The 16561-nt window shown below is 48.1% G+C and overlaps 1 protein-coding gene across 2 annotated transcripts in view; it reads left to right on the forward strand.

The window, feature by feature from the left end:
* Positions 1 to 16561, forward strand: part of CMTM8 (CKLF like MARVEL transmembrane domain containing 8) — a 95977-nt gene that overhangs the window by 76203 nt on the left and 3213 nt on the right. Inside the window, exons 2-3 of one of the 2 annotated variants that reach the window (XM_086365675.1) lie at positions 5796 to 5876; positions 12760 to 12933. In XM_086365675.1, the coding sequence (XP_086221801.1) occupies positions 5796 to 5876; positions 12760 to 12933 (255 nt within the window). The remainder of the gene's footprint in view (positions 1 to 5795; positions 5877 to 12759; positions 12934 to 16561) is intronic. The other variant, XM_086365674.1, reaches the window with a different exon arrangement.

Consider the following 16561-nt stretch of genomic DNA (forward strand, 5'->3'; position numbering starts at 1 on the left):
CGTCCGACCTCAGAGGGCTCCCTCAGCTGTGGGGGTGTAGGTGGCCTTGGGGTGTCGCTGAATCCAGTCTCCTCACCCTGAGAGTGTGGCTACCACTCGGTTCTGTTTTCTGGAAGGCTCTAAGCTCTCTGACCAGGACTGGCCGCTCCTTTGCTTATTGGTTACCCAGGACCATGAGTGAAGTGTTATTCACGGATTCCTGGAGAATGTTGGAGCTGGTGTGTGTCCCTTGTGAGGAGATCTTTGATCAAGTCATTGTCACCCAAGATCCCTTCTACGTCCCTGGCGCATGGGGCTCCTGAGGGAGTCAGAGGGAAGGGAGGAGGAAGGGCCTTCTCAAAGCCAAGCTGCTGGAGACTTGTGAGAACTCGAGGGTGGCCCGAGAGTACATTTCCAACAAGCTCAGGGTGGTGTGGGGCCGGCGGAGGGGGGCGCCTACATGACCGCGTTGCAGTGGGGCCCACACCCTCTACCTCTGCAAGGCTCAGGGGCAGAGCCTGGCACACGATCGCCCGCCTGCCATCTGTTTTGTTGTTGCTGTGCTCGGTCTCTGTTGTAGTGTGCGAGGGCTTCCTGTGCTGTGGAGCGTGAGCTCTAAAGCACTCGGATTCTCTGGTTGAGATGCTCTGGCTTAGTTGCCCTGCAGAATGTGAGATCTTAGTTCCCAGACCAAAGATTGAACCTGAGTCGCTTTATTTTTTTAATTGGAGGATAATCGCTTTTCAATGTTGCATTAGTTTCTGCCGTACAAGGTGAATTAGCTCTAAGTATATGTGTACCCCCTCCCTCTTGAGCCCCCTTCCCAGCACCCCCCATCCCATCCCCTAGGTCCTCGCAGAGCGCCAAGCCCTGCTCCCTGTGTCACACGGCCGCGTCCCACCAGCCAGCTGTTTCACACGTGGTGGTGTGTAGGTTTCAGCGCTGCGCTCTCCATCCGTCCCACCCTCTCCTTCCCCGGCTGTGTCCACACGTGTGTTCTCTGTGTCTGCAACTCTGTTCCTGTGAAAGGTGGATTCCTAACCACTGGACCGCCAGGGAAGTCCCTGCCGCCTGCTTCTGTAGTTCTCATGGAACACAGTTACTCCCACCCTCCTGCGTGTGTCTGTGGCCCCTTCCATGCCCCAGGGGCAGAATTGCGTCATCGTGATGGAGATCATGTGGCCCAGAAAGCCCAAAAAGTTTACTCTGTAGCCTTTCCCAGAAAAAAATGTGCCAGCACCTGCTCTAGCATGTCCTTGACTCCTGAGCCCCGTGGTTCTAACTACAAGAACAGACCCCACTTTCTTCACTGGCTAAATAGTCTTGGACCCTTAACTGCCAAGATGCCAACTCTGCTAAGCATCCTCTGGAGGAGAAAAATATGAGACTAGTAATGACTGCTGTTTACCTAGATCTTTGGAGATCACAAAACACCTTCAGACCTTGCAGCAACCTTGATAGTGCTATACCCATCTTACGGAGGCACAGACTGAGGCTTAGAGGGGACCGAAAGTTAGTGATGAACCTAGGTCTTTGGTTCTCTCTGCCTCCCACCCTGCTTCTTGGATACAGCCCACGTTGGGTGCACTTGGTGTATTAGTCATCTGTTGGGTGCATGCTAAATCGCTTGTCATGTCCAACTCTTTGAAACCCCACGGACTGTAGCCTGCCAGGCTCCTCTGTCCATGGGATTCTTCAGGCAAGAATACTGAAGTGGGTAGCCATTCTCTTCTCCAGAGGCTGTTCCTGACCTAGGGATCGAACCCACATCTCTTACGTCTCCAGCTTTGGCAGGCAGGTTCTCTACTGCCAGTATCCCTGGGAAGCTCTTACTGTGTAACCGATTACCCCCAAGCGTCACAGCTTGAAACAGCAGTAAACACGTGTTACACTCTCAGTGTCTGTGGATCAGGAATTCAGGATCTGCTTAGCCGGGCAGTTCTGGCTCAGGTGTTTACCTGAGGGTCAGTCTGGTATCTTCGTGGGTTGCAGTCAGTTAAGGCTTGGCTGAGCCTGGACATCCACTTCCAAGGCAGTCACTCACCGGGCTGGCAAGTTGGTGCAGGCTGCCGTGGGAGACCTTGTTCCTCTCTCTCTGGTTCTCCCCTCAAGACCGCTTGAGTGTGCTCACAACATGATCCTTTTCATGACTTGGTCTCCCGAATCACGCAGCATCATTTCTGCCAGACACTGTTCATCAGAAGCATTTGAGGGACACTTGTATCTAAGAGTGCATCAGAGAACTTGTAGATGTGTTTTTAATTTTTTTTTTTTTTTAACACCAGAAGCATTTTATATTGCTGCTGCTGCTTAGTCACTTAAGGCATGTGACCCTGTGGACTGTAGCCTGCTGGGCTCCTCTGTTCATGGGATTCTCCAGGCAAGAGCACTGGAGTGGGTGCCATGCCCTCCTCCAGGGGATCTTCCTGACCCAGGGATCGAACCTGGGTCCCCTGCATTGCTGGCAGATTCTTTACCTCTGAGCCACCAAGGAAGCCCATTCTGTCTTGGGGTATAGCCAGTTAACAATGCTGTGTGGTTTCAGGTGGACAGTGAAAGGACTCAGCCATACCATATACATGGATCCATTCTCTCCCAAACCCCGCTCCCGTTCAGGCAGGCGACCGCCCATGAAACACAGATATATTTTTAAACCAGCCCAGTGTGCAGATTCCCATTCCATTGCCTGCTGGCACTGTTGGGCTTCTGTGGATTCCCTCTGTGATTGAAATTTTTAAGTATTTGCTTATTTATTTGACTGCCTAGTCCTAGTTGTGGCAGGTGGGGTCTTCATTGTATCATCCGGGATCTTTTGTTTCAGAGCATGGACTCTCTGGTTGTAGCACACGAGCTTAGCAGTTGCTGTGCAGCATGTGGGATCTTAGTTCCCTGACCGGGGCTCGAACCCGTGTCCCCTGCATTGCACAGTGGATTCTTAACCACCGGGCCAGCAGAGAAGGCCCCCTTAGTGATTTAATTGGCCGTACATGTCAGACTAAAGTTCTAAGGATAAGCAAGGTGAGGTCACAAAGTACTGGCATCACCGAGGCTCAAGCCTTGTTCTGCTCTGCAGCACCTGAAGGTCTCCTCTGGTGGTATTTGAGGAGGGGTCAAGGAGGGCCAGGGGGAGACACCCACTGTCTTGGGGTGTGTGGAAGTGGGAAGATGACCAAGAAGAAAGTGGTTTAAAGCCCCACCACCCAAGCCGGGTCATTCAGATCTGCATCTCCTAGGTCCTGGCCGCCTACTCCCATTTGAAAACAGTTTTTCTAACCTGACCTTCCCCGCCTCCCAGATCAGAAAGCAGAGGCCCAAAGAGACACAGTTTCTTGTTGGCGAAAGCAGCAGGTATTTAAGCACACTTCGGTAAGACATCACAGGGGTGTACAGATTAAATTTGCCTTTCCAAGTCTTTGTATTGATTAATCCTTATCGTAGCTGCTGGCTACATTTCTTGTCAGATCTCTTTTCCAGGCTACGTCTGGGTCTCATGGATAAGTCCTAGACCAAGTTCATTCTTCTATGTCTCACCACCTCTGTGGAATGTGCTTCAAGTGGAAGAACTCCTCTAGACAGATGGTGAACTCTGATTTCTTCCCACTGAACAGGGACCGAAGCTCCTGAATCTTGCATAAGCAGGGTTTGGTCACCCCCTAGTGGATAAATGGAAAAGGTGGCCATGCTTGCTGAATAGAAATGCTGCTGATAATTGCTTTATAATATTGTAAAGCAGTTACCTTCCAATTAAAAGAAATCAAAAAAAGAAAAAATAGATTATTAAACTTAAGATACATACATTTGCCATATGGATGGAAAATTTCTTGAAATCTAATTTTAACTATCTACCATGTAAACTGGTATGTGATAAAACATAATTGTTGATGATTACCAATAGAAACTTGGGCTTCCTTGGTGGGTCAGCTGGTAAAGAATCTGCCTTCAGTGCAGGAGACCCAGTTTGATCCCTGGGTTGGGAAGATCCCCTGGAGAAGGGAATGGCAACCCACTCCAGTATTCTGGCCTGGAGAATTCCATGGACAGAGAAGCCTGGCAACCTACAGTCCATGGGGTCGCAAAGAGTCGGACACGACTGACACAATAGAAACTCAAAAAAAGAGAAGCACTGCTGATCTGTGACGTGGGGGTGACTCTAAACAAAGCTCCACTGGTGTTGGGAGCCGTCATCTTGAGTGTGTGGTTCTTTGATGGTGCAGAGAAGAGGTACAGGCTTATTGTTCTGTCACTTCCTGTGGCCCAATATATTAGTAATCTGACTTATTTGCAACAATGCAGGAAACAAGTAAAACAACAGTATGTGCACGTGTGTGTATTTCCTGATGCAGAGAGTAAGTACGATGGTCCACAGCGGTGGTCCCCACCCTTTTTGGCACCAGGGATCAGTTTGGGGCTGATCCAACCACATTACATTTATTGCACACTCTATTTCTATTATTATTATATCAGCTCCACCTCAGATCATCAGGCATCAGATGTCAGAGGTTGGGGACTGTTGGTCAACAGGATTGGCTAAATTTTTTCTATAAAGGGCCAGGTGGTAGATACTTTAGGCTTTGCAGCCAAAAACCATGGACCCTGTCGTCATAGCATGAAAACAGCCTTAGATGGTGCTTAAATGAATGAGCATTGGCTACATTTGTGGACTGTACGTAACAGGCAGTGGGCTGAGGGTAGCTATGGACCACTGTTATCAACCCCTGTGCAGAAGAAGGAACTGGACTGTGTTCATCTCTCACACGAGATAGTCAAGTCCCCAGGGGCCGGCACGCACGCCCTGCTCGCCACTGGATCCTTGAGCACCCAGCACTGCATCTGGCTTGCAGCAGAGATGCTCTGGTGTCAGCCTCTGTTGGGTCTCCACTGTGGCCTGCAGGTTTCCTCTAGTTGTGGTGAACAGGCCTCTCTCATCGTGGAGCAGGGGCTCTCGCTCACGCAGACTGAGTAGTTGTGCTGTGAGGGCTTAGTTGCTCCTTGGCATGTGGATCTTAGTTCCTGGACCAGGGATCGAACCTGCGTCCCCTGCAGCACTGGACCACCAGGGAAGTCCCTGCCTGCTCAGTCTTCATCTGCTTCTGACCATCCAGGTGTGGTTGGGACCTTGTGCTTAAAGGTCTTGTATCAGCCTAGTTTCCTTGTGTAGAACTTGTCACAGTTCATAGTCAGATATCCATTGGTGGACCTTCTCCAGAGGCAGAAATGTCTGCTCCACTCACCATGACACCACCAGGGCACACTCAGTGAGCTTGTTGATTGCATGTTGTCACATGTGTGTGGAAGAGGACACCACTCAGCATGGTCATACTGTTCGGTTCTCTCTTGCAGGACGCCTAAGAGTAAATCTACAGGAGCTGGTCTCCAGTGGTACTTTATTGCAAGGAATCAATATGGTAAATGATTTCAAGCCCAATGAGGTATTTCAGAGGTGTGCTGAGCTCACCTGCTGGATCAGCGCAGCTCCGAGGGGCAAGGGCAGCTGGGAACAGCTGGTACATTGCTCCCAGGGCAGCCTAGTTCATCATCAGAAGTCACCTGTCTGTTTTGAAGACTGAAAGACAAATGGTAATCATGCTGGTTCCAGGCTAAGGTCAGAAAGAAATCAGCCAGCCGGTAGTGCCTAGAAAAAGCCCTGGCTCATAAAAGACGCTCAGTACACATTTGAATAAACGAGACCCTTTGAACTCCTCTCTGCAGCAGAACAGCTGTCACAAGGCTCAGAGGCTTCACAGGCAGGAGAGTCCTCATGGACAAATTCAGCGTCATTTTTCAAAACCTAAGGCATCTGTTTCCTTGGTTTGCAGGACATAGGGTATGGAAGCTGTGCGTGGGCGAGTGCACGCAGGGGCCAGCCGGGCTCAGTGACAGCCGCAAGAGGCCACCAGGTGGGAGGCTTTCAGTGTGAAAAGTTTTTCTCCATAGAAAAGCATGGATATCTGGTACCATTTGGGGGTGGGAGTGGGGATGGGGCAAGGACTCTTATTCCCCAAGGTAGTAATTGAAGAATTCAGTTCACTGCATCATCTCTATTGCTTTTCTTCTAAAAAATATATTTATTTAGCTGTGCTGAGTTTTAGTTGCAGCATGTGGGATCTTTAGTTGTGGCAGGTGGGATCTAAGTCCCTGACCAGGATTCAAACCCAGGACCCCTGCGTTGGGAGCTCAGAGTCTTAGCCACTGGACCACCAGGGAAGTCCCATCCCTATTGCTTTCCTCCTCGTTATCATTTGTTCAGGTCAGTATCCAATATTTATTATCATCTGTATGTAAATATTAGAGTCACATATTAGAGTGAACTCGTAACTACAAACAACTCCTGTGGTTTCTTTTGGTTTTCACTAAAGCCAGTAACATGCATAATTTTTAAAAATTTGCTCACTTGTCTTTGTAGCTAATTGCTCTCACATTTGTCCAGTAGCCTTTCAGTAAAGTCTCCCACAAGCCAGTCCCATCAGATAATCAGAGTTCTCATTTTTCACTTGGACAAATTTCTCCGGGGGATCTCCCTTCACCTTGAAACTCCTGCCTTTCTGTTGGGCTGAATGTCTTGTTCCCTGGATCCCTTATCGTCCTCTTTCTTGGCTTCCTCCCTCACTTGGGGTGGAGCAAGTTCCCCAGTAGTCTCACCAGGTGCAAAAGTAGGGAAAATAACATTGAGCGCGGTGCTGACGGCCGTCACCATGCTTGTCTTTTGAGTTACTTGGCTCCAGTCTGACCTGGTTACCATCCATGCCTGGGTGCCTGTCATGTCTAGATTTCCCCGCCTCTGGGGGCTTACCAGAGTTCTGTTGGCTTACTCTTTTGTTCCTCCTTTAGAGTTTATGCCCTCATTTTGTTGGGTCATATCCTTCTAGATTCCTGAGAAAGAATGTATGGAAGGTAGATTTTTTTTAGACATTGCGTATCTGAAAAAAAAAAAAACCACAGTGTCTGCCTCTTGCTCTTCATTGGTAATTTTCCTGGGTCATTTCTGGGTTAGAAATCACTTTCCCATCTGAAACCATTTGCCATTATTTTCTAACATCCTGTCTGCTTTTGGAAAAAGTGAAAAGCCATTCTGGTTTCTGATCCTTGGTGGGTCTTTGGTTGTTTGAAGCATCTTTGCACCTGAGGTTCTAAGATTTCATGCCGAGCCTCAGTTGAGTCTGTTTTCATCCATTGTGCTGGGTACTCGGGGGAGCCCCTTCTAGGTGGACATTCATCCAAGCTTCAGAAAAATGTTACTTTTGTCTCCTTTCCTATTCATCTCATTCTGATGAAAGTTTTCAAAGGGTTTAGGAAAGGAACAAAATTAGATTCGTGTGTTCATTTTGACATCTTTCCCCCCAAACCTAAAATATATGCCAAAACTATAGGAATTGGCCCTGGCATAGCAGTGCCAGGTGGAGGCAACAGGGCTTCCCTGGTGGCTCAGCAGTAAAGAACCTGCCTACCAATGCAGGAACACAGGATATGCAGGTTCAATCCCTGGATCGAGAAGATCCCCTGGAGGAGGAAATGGCAACCAGCTTCAGTATTCTCGCCAGGAAAATCCCATAGACAGAGGAGCCTGGTGGGCTAAGGTCCTTGGGGTCGCAAAGAGCTGGACACGACTGAGCGACTGAGCACAGCACATTAACAGTCAATACAGACGAGTAGAATAGAATAAAGATTTCAGACACTGACCACCAGTATGTGATAATGGATCACCTGACCATTTGCGAGAAAGAAATAAAATTGAACCGTCTTCACCCCATTTGTAGAACTCAGTTCTAGTTTGTTTACAGATTAAGCAAACACACAAAGCTCTCAGAAAATATCAGAGAATATTTTTATGATATTGGTTCTGAGGAAGCCCTTCCTAAGCACATAGGAATAAAAGAAAGCTCAACCTATTAATTGTGTAAAAATTTTAAACTCCTATGTGACTGAAGACTGAAGTCTAAAAAGTAAACTGGATGGGAAAAGATTGCCGCCTGTGTTGCTGGTTACCGTTCCTGTTATGTAAATATTTCTACAGATCAGTAAGGACATGATTTTGTACAAATATCAGTAAATCAGAACTGGAAGTGGCTAATAAGCCTTTGAAAAGATGCTCTTCCATCCTCACAACTGATCAGGACAACGTGAACTAAAAGAAGAAGGATCCTGTACATCACTGGTTCTTAGTGTGCAGTCCCTGGACCAAGAGCACCGTTTGGGAATTTGTTAGAAACGCAGATTCTCAGGTCCCTTCCTAGATCTACTACTGATCACAAGCTCTGGCACGGAGCCTCTTCGCCTGAGGGTTAGTGAGCCTTTCCGGTGGTTCTCTCATGTTGAGAACTGGTGCTGTGAAAACACAGTGGTCAGTGTCATGGATGAGACTCACGTCGCTGAGTGAGAGAAACCACGCGTGGGGGTGTGGCCGGTAAGATTCCATGCCTTTCAAGTTCCAGACCAGGGATGGTAGAAACCAGGGGACTTGCTCCCCTCGGAGGAAGGAAGAAGTTAACTGGGAGTGAGGATGGAGCCCCCAGGTGCCCTGTTTCTTGAGATGGATGCTGGTGACACAGGTTAGTCCAGTTTGTGAAAATCCATGGAGCTGTTCGCTTAGGGTTTGTGCACTTTACTCTGCACTGTACTTCAGCCAAGCAGTGAAAGGCAAAACATGAGCTCTCTCTCTCTCTCTTTTTTTTAAAACCAGGTTTTTAATCATTTACAACCTGGGCATTTAATGAGGTTGGAAAGGAAGAGCCGGCATGCTCTGATGAGATGAGTTAGCACAAGATTTTTAATGGCTAATTTGACAGTACTTCTGAAGCTTAAAATAGCCTAGAAATTGCATTTATAAGACTATTATCCGGGAATTTGGGTTTGCAGGGATATACATTCTATAAGAATGTTCCCTGGACATGTTTTGTCGAAGCATAAAGGTGACAACTTAAGTTTTTCTCCATAGGGAGCAGGTCCCATGAATTATGGAAAGCTGGGCCGCTGTTAGAATCGACGCAGATCTGGAAGGAGGGCCTCCGTGGTACGGCTGACCCAAAGACAGAAGTCATAGGCATCGTATACCGAGTGATCCATATTTTTAAAGGAAAAAGAAAAGGATTTGCAGGTGGTAATGATAGTGATAAATGCAAGCGAAAGAAGTTAAGAAGGGTAGACATAAAATTTTTATGTTGGTTTCTCTTGAGAATTTACAGCTGGTAGCTGGGGTTATAACTTCTTTGTGTGCTTTATATATGCTTCGTCTTCTGCCAGGTTCATTTCTGCCTGCATTTATCACTTTCAAAAGTTTTTTTTAGGTCTCAGATTTACCATTCCAAAAAAAGTGTTAGCCAAAATAATGCTTGTCAGTGAAAAACAAACAGTATTTTTGAAGTCTAAGCAAATAAAGATGAAGAGTTTGTCTTAAATACACACACACACACACACACAAGTCTAAGCAAATAAAAATGAAGAGTTTGTCTTAAACACACACACACACACACACACACACACACACCAGGAGATGAGCGTTTTTGTAGAGTGGTTTTCATCAGCGTTGGTTATAGTGAGAGACAAAAGTTGCTTCCGGGTGTGTTTCAGTTGCCCAAGAAATTCTCTCGAGTAGGAATTCTTGAAGACAGTTTTCAAGAAAACTGTCTTTTCTTGACAGTTCTTTTCCTGTGTTTGCTGATGAGATCTTGGGTCAAATATTCCTACTCTTTGACAGACTGCTCAGTTAGAGATATCGTCCTTGTCTGTAAAAGATGACCACTGCTAGCACGTTAGAGCATCTCTGGACAGTGGACCCCACTTGCTTTTAATAATGAAAAGCATTTTCACATTCAGAGTCAAGAGCTCTTAGTTAAGCCCATGTAGCTGGAGTTGACTCATTGGAAAAGACTCTGATGCTGGGAGGGATTGGGGGCAGGAGGAAAAGGGGACGACAGAGGATGACATGGCTGGATGGCATCACTGACTCGATGGACGTGAGTTTGAGTGAACTCCGGGAGTTGGTGATGGACAGGGAGGCCTGGCGTGCTGTGGTTCATGGGGTCACAAAGAGTCGGACACGACTGAGTGACTGAACTGAACTGAACTGAGGTGGATGTGAGCTTATCCTGGCAACTCTCAAACCCTTGCACGCTCCTGGAGAGACACCAGCCCCACTAGCAGTGGCTCCTCCCATGGTTATTTCCTGGGTGAATCCTCAACAAAGGACCCTTCCCACCCCTTCAGTTTGAATCAAGAAGCCCGTGATGTTATTTCAGATTCTGCCATGCCAGATGACGTGTGTTACCTGTCCTATTGATACAATGGAAAGTCACATCTGTGTGTGTAGGTTACCTGTCAGTTATGATGAATTCTGGACCATAACCCCAGGGGTGTGAGTCTTGACGCTTTCTGGAGTTTTATCCTGTTTGATACTTCTTCGCTTTCAATAAATTCCTTTGCCACGGGTATGAGCCCCAAAATACATAAATGCTTCTTTGGATTCACATACGACATGGGGCAGATAAAAGAACCTCAACTTTCAGCTCCAAGGAGGGAAAGTAGCAGTGTTCAGAGTCTACTCTCTGCTCCCCAGTACAGACATCCAGACTTGGACAGGGAGGTGGGCTTGTCTCCATGAGCACTTTCAAAGGTCCCCCAGAAACCTGTCTTAGTGATGCTCACTAAATGATGCTCACACGAAGTCTTCCTTCCTAAAGCAGGGCCTGAACTCTTCCCCTGGACCATCCACTTCTAATCCCATCCTGAGGTCCCAGGCTCGCTCCAATGAGATAGGTTGTAACCTGAGCCCAGGTCAGCCCTGCTAACCTGTTCGTATATTTCATCTTTTCAGCTGAGGAGGTGACACCCTAATCCACTGAGGAGTTTTTCCAGAGACTCGGGTGTAATTCCATTTTATTGTAACCTAGTCCATCAAAGCCGTGAAGGTCCTGACTCCTTCTGAAATTTGCCTTGAATCATTCACTTCCTAGTACTCACCAGCGTCTTAATCTTAAACACATTGTCTTCTTCTTCCACTTGGATTATTACAACAGTCTCTGAATTTGTCTCTCCAACCCCTACCCAGCCACCTACATGCCCGTTCTTGCCATGTAGCCAAAGTGATCTAACAAAAACTTAACCTGTTCATATCATTGTCTTGCTCAAAACCCTCCCTTAGCTCGTAGGATAAAGTCCAAAGTCCTTAGGTGTCCTGGCCCACAGAATCTGACCATCGCCAAGCCTTCTAACATCTTGTACCCATGTCCTAACATGCTCCACTTTTCTACAGGTTCTAGAAGGCCCTTCCCCTGCAGCTCTCTGCTCGCATCATGCCCTCTGCCTGGGACAGCATCCACCCAGCCATCTTCATAGCTCTTAGTGGGTCTTCAGGCTCTTCCTCAGCATGGCCTCCTCTGATACTTGCCGTTCCTGCCTGCAAGCTCACAGCCCTGTTAGAGACTCTGGTCACACCCTTTATTTCCTTCATAGCGTGTTCACAATTGTGACTGTTCGCATATCTCCCCTCACGAGGCTCTTAAGTGGTGCATGAGCTAGTCTGCTCGGTTCCTGCCTGGCTCTGTCCTTGGGGCCCATGAGCAAGAAGCCTGGCCTGTGGTAGGTGCTCAGGTGTCAAGGCCGAATGACCAGAGTGATCAGAGTCCGTTTTGTGTCTCATCCCACGGAGAGAGCTGAGACAGGAAGGAAGCTGCTTGCCCTGAGTCATACAGCACCCAGTGCCCACCCCGGACACCTGATGCTATCTCCTGGGGATAGGTTTTAGATGCAAGCGTTCCTGTGACTCAGGAATGAAGTCCTCCCGGGCCCTGGAAGGGGTGGGCGGGAGACGGACACTTCATTGTGGCCTCCCTCCTTGAGAACCAGGAATCCCTACAGCATGGGTCAGCATCCTTCCTCCACTCAGTGCTGATATGACAGAGCTTCGGGCTCGCCCTGCCCTGCCGCAGCGGTGAAGTCAGGCAACTGTTGCTGGAATAAACCCACGGCTTGTTTCTTGTTCCCTTGACAGGTGTCGGGAACAGATTCCAGCCACAGATGTGTGTTGTTTTGTCCGTCTTTATCAGCGCTAACATTTGTTGATTAAATTATTCGTTCATTCATTTATGCATGCCTGCATCCCGCACTATGAGACTTGTGGGATCTGCAGTCCATGGGGTCTCGAAGAGTCAGACACGACTGAGCAACTTCACTTTCACTTTTCACTTTCATGCATTGGAGAAGGAAATGGCAACCCACCCTAGTGTTCTTGCCTGGAGAATCCCAGGGATAGGGGAGCCTGGTGGGCTGCCATCTATGGGGTCACACAGAGTCGGACACGACTGAAGCGACTTAGCAGCAGCAGCAGCAGCAGCAGTTCCCTGACTAAGGATCGAGTCCAGGTCCTCACAGTGAGAGTGTCGAGTCCTAACCACTGGACTGCTGGGGAATTCTAGGGCTGGCATTTAAAAATGAAGTTTATCAGCACGTACAAACTTGAGTTTCTGTGTTCTCCTGGGGGTAGGCGGGGAGAAAGATCGAGAAAACCAGCCCACAGCAATTGGCGGGAGCTGGGCAGAGACAAGGCGTGGGCTTCCTGTTTGCCTGGTCTCTGCGCAGCCTGCTCTGCTCCTTCATTTTACCTTTCTGGTATTTGTGGGAATGTGAGTTTGCCCCCAGTCACATTTGTTACATGTATCCATATGTATGCATGAAAGTTGTAGTTGACACTTTGTCTAATTGTTTTTTTCCTCTGTGTCCACTTCCTCCTCCTCCTTTATTTTCTCTTCCATCTCCCTTTTCCTTCCCACTCCCTCTCCCGCTTGACAGGTTCTGGGACTGCTGGTGTGGACACTCATCGCTGGAACAGAGTACTTCCGGGTCCCTGCCTTTGGCTGGGTCATGTTCGTAGCTGTGTTTTACTGGGTCCTCACCGTCTTCTTCCTCATCATCTACCTAACGATGACCTACACCAGGATCCCCCAGGTGCCCTGGACCACGGTGGTAAGCAAACCACGAGTGTTCTTCCTGTCCGTTGCCCCTTAGGTGGGATGGAGTTTAGTCTTCCATTCAATTTGCGATGGTCTCTATGCCGGTAAAGCAGAGGGCAAAGCCAGGGAGAGCCCAGCACTGGTGTTTTACACTGGAGTGTGGAGCATCATGTTGGAAGGTCCAGGAACTCCTTTTAGGCAAAGTAGCCAAGCGGTCCTCAGAAGACTGAACCGAGAGAAGCTCTGTTCTCTCGTCTAACCTCTTGTTTTATTAATTCTCAGTCAACAGTGGCACCTGGATACAGGTGTGTCAAGGCACAGCCGCGGTAGATCTTTCATCCTTCCAACACCTTCTGATGTCGTGGCTTTAACTCTTTGGGCAGCAGAGTTCTTTGATATTGAGATGCAAAGAGTTAGAATGAAAAATGAAAGGCACTGCTAGAACAACGAGGTGTGCTCATATTTGGGAGCAGGAGTGGTCACAAGTGACTGGACTGTTGTCCTGACTCCATGCGGGATGCAGGACAGCAAAGGGAAACACAGAGTCCAGAGATGCGGGCCGTGGATAGGTAAGAAAACGTATAGATTACAGGACCGTAATCTGCTTGGACACCAGAACAATACCCTAGACCTTTGGTGACAGAAATTTCTTGCAGTTCTAGAGGCTAGACGTGTAGCATCAGGTGTCAGTAGAGCTGGTTTCTGGTGAGAGCTCTCTTCCTGGCTTGCAGATGCCTGCCAGTCTTGCTGTGTCCTCACATGGCAGAGAGAGAGGAGAGGATGTGAACTCCCTTTCATTTCTTAGAATGAAATGACCCTCCTCTGACCCTAAATACCTCAAAGGCTCCTTAACCGAATACTATCTATCACTATCTATCGCATTGAAGGCTAGGGCTTTAGCATATGAATTTGAGGGAAAAACATTCTCTCCATAATATTCTGCCTACCCAAATCACACCCATCTCACATGCAAAGTGCATTCATCTCAGCGTCCCTCAAACTCATTCCAGCATCAACTAAAATCTAGGTCCAAAGTCTCCTTTTAAGGGACTTCCCTGGTGCTCCAATGGTTAAGACTTCACACTTCCAGTGCAGGGAGCTTGATCCTTGATCAAGGAATTAAGATCCCTCATGCTGCATGTAAAAATAAATAAAACAAAAAATAAAGATAAATCAGACAGGCGCTAATCCTGCTTAAAAAACAACCGCCCCCACCCAAACCAAAGTCTCCTTTAAATATTATCTGTGTCAGATATGGGTGAGACTTGAGGTACAGTTCACCCTGAGGCAAAATTCCTCTCCAGCTGTGAACCTGTGAAACCAGGCGAGTACTTCCAAAATACAGTGGTGGGACAGACACTGCCGTTTCAAAAGGGAGAAATAGTAAAGAAGGAAGGGGTGACAGGTCTCCAGCAAGCCCAGAAAGTTACAAGGCAAATTCCGTCTGATCTTAAGGCTCCATAATCATCCTTTTGGTTCAGTGCGCTGTCTTCTGGATCCACCTGGAGAGTACTATCGCCCCAGTGCCTCTGCAGGGTCCCTCCCAGAAACCAGAGAGGTAGCCCCACCCTTTGAAACTGAGGAGGAACCAGCCTGCCCAGTGGGCCCATGACAGGAGTGCCAGCCCCGATGATCTCTGAATCGCCTTTCTTTTTGTGAAAGATAAAGCTGTGTCACAGGCATATAGTTCTGTGGTTCTGTCCTACAGAATCCAAGAAGGTCAGCACCCCTCCTTCATTCTGGCCTATCTCCATCCCCTTCTGCTCTAACTGGCAGTGTTTCTACTGGTATAATCCCTTACTTATTCATGGCTTCTACTGAGATTATTATTCAATTGCTAAGTCATGTCCAACTTTTTGTGACCCCATGGGCTGCAGCACACCAGGCTTCCCTGTCCTTCACCATCTCCCGGAGTTTGCTCAAACTCATGTCCACTGAGTCGACGATGCCATCCAACCATCTCATCCTCTGTTGCCCCCTTCTCCTGCCTTCAGTCTTTCCCAATATCAGGGTCTTTCCCAGTGAATCTGTTCTTTGCAATCAGGTGGCCAGAGTATTTGGAGCTTCAGCATCAGCCCTTCCAATGAATATTCAGGGTTGATTTCTTTTAAGATTGACTGGCTGGATCTCCTTGCAGTCCAAAGGACTCTTAGGAATCTTTTCCAACACCACGGTTCCAAAGCGTCAGTTCTTCAGCACTCAGTCTTCTTTATGGTCCAACTCTCACATCCATATATGGCCACTGGAAAAACGATAGCTTTGACTAGACAGACCTTTGTTGGCAAAGTAATGTCTGCTTTTTAACACGCTGTCTAGGTTGGTCATAGTTTTTCTTGTTACAGCCACACTTTAATTCTAGTTCCAAAATCTGTACCCAACTCTCTGCCCCAAATTCTGTATTCATCGGGGTTCTCTAGAGAAATAGAAGTAATAGAATGTTTATCTATATAAAAAGATTTGCTCCAAGAATCGGCTCATGGGCTTATGGAGCCTGAGACATCCCAAGACCTGCAGACAGCAAGTTGGAGGCCCAGGAGAGCTAATAGGCCTGAGAACCAGGAGAGCTGCTGGTGTAAGTTCTAATCCAAAAGCTAGCAGGCTTGAGACCCAAGAAGACCTGAAGTTTCAGTTGAAGTCCAAAAGCAGGAACAAAGACTGGTGGTCCGAGCTTAAGCCAGTCTGGCAGGAGTTCCCTCTCACTCACAGGGAGGCCAGCCTTTTTTTGTAGTCAGGCCATTACTGACTAGGTGAGGCCCACCCATACTGGGAAGGGCAATCTGCTTTACCCAATCGGTCTACTGATTCAAGCATCGATCTTATCTAAAAACACCTTGATACACATCCAGAATAGCGTACCAGCGTAAGTTAACACGTCAGATTAACCATCCCAGCACTTTGTGTGATACATACTAAAGTGGGGGGATGTACCAAGTGGGATGCCCACATTTGTATTTGGGGAAGCAGATTGACTGACTCCTGCCTGTTTACCCAGAGACAAAAGTGAGGATTCCCCATGAAGACCTTCAAGAACCGGGTGCAGTTTCTGAGAGTTAAGTTCATAGTGGTTCCACACATGCCTGGGGCAATGGAGGCAGCCCTGGGGGAACTGGCACCCTGCTTCCCAGGCAGGCGCAGGAAAGACTGCCTCGTTTGGTTGAGGGAGTCACGGAAGGCTGGCACCCCAAAGTTGTGGCACAGGGGATCCAGGTGAGGGGCAATCACAGTGAGTTGGGGAGATTTAAGAAAAGCTTGAACCAGGTCTTGAGGAAAATGCTTGAGTGCTGGGAAGAAGATGAGCCTGGAAAAGCTAACATGGGAGCCAGTGGTCCAGATGTGGGAATGGGCAGGACCCTGACTTCCGCCTCTGCCCAAGTCTCAGTTCTGAGCCGATGCTCTGGACTAGAGGCTGGCAAACTTTCTCTGTCACAGTCATCCAGCTCCGCTTACCATGGGAGAGCCGCCTTATACACTTAGTAAATGAACAAGCATGACTTGTTCCAGCAAAAGTTTTTACATAAAGACTGGCAGGTAGGAGACCTCCCTGGAGGTCCAGTGGTTAAGACTCAGTGCTCCCAATGCAGAGGGCACGGGTTCAGTCCCTGACTGGGGAGCTGGGATGCCCACGAGTTGTGAGCGGTGCA

Source organism: Bos grunniens, chromosome 22, assembly GCF_055505025.1.
Source record: "Bos grunniens cultivar Pamir isolate PY7600 chromosome 22, Bosgru_T2T1.0, whole genome shotgun sequence".
NCBI classification, from domain to species: Eukaryota; Metazoa; Chordata; class Mammalia; order Artiodactyla; family Bovidae; genus Bos; species Bos grunniens.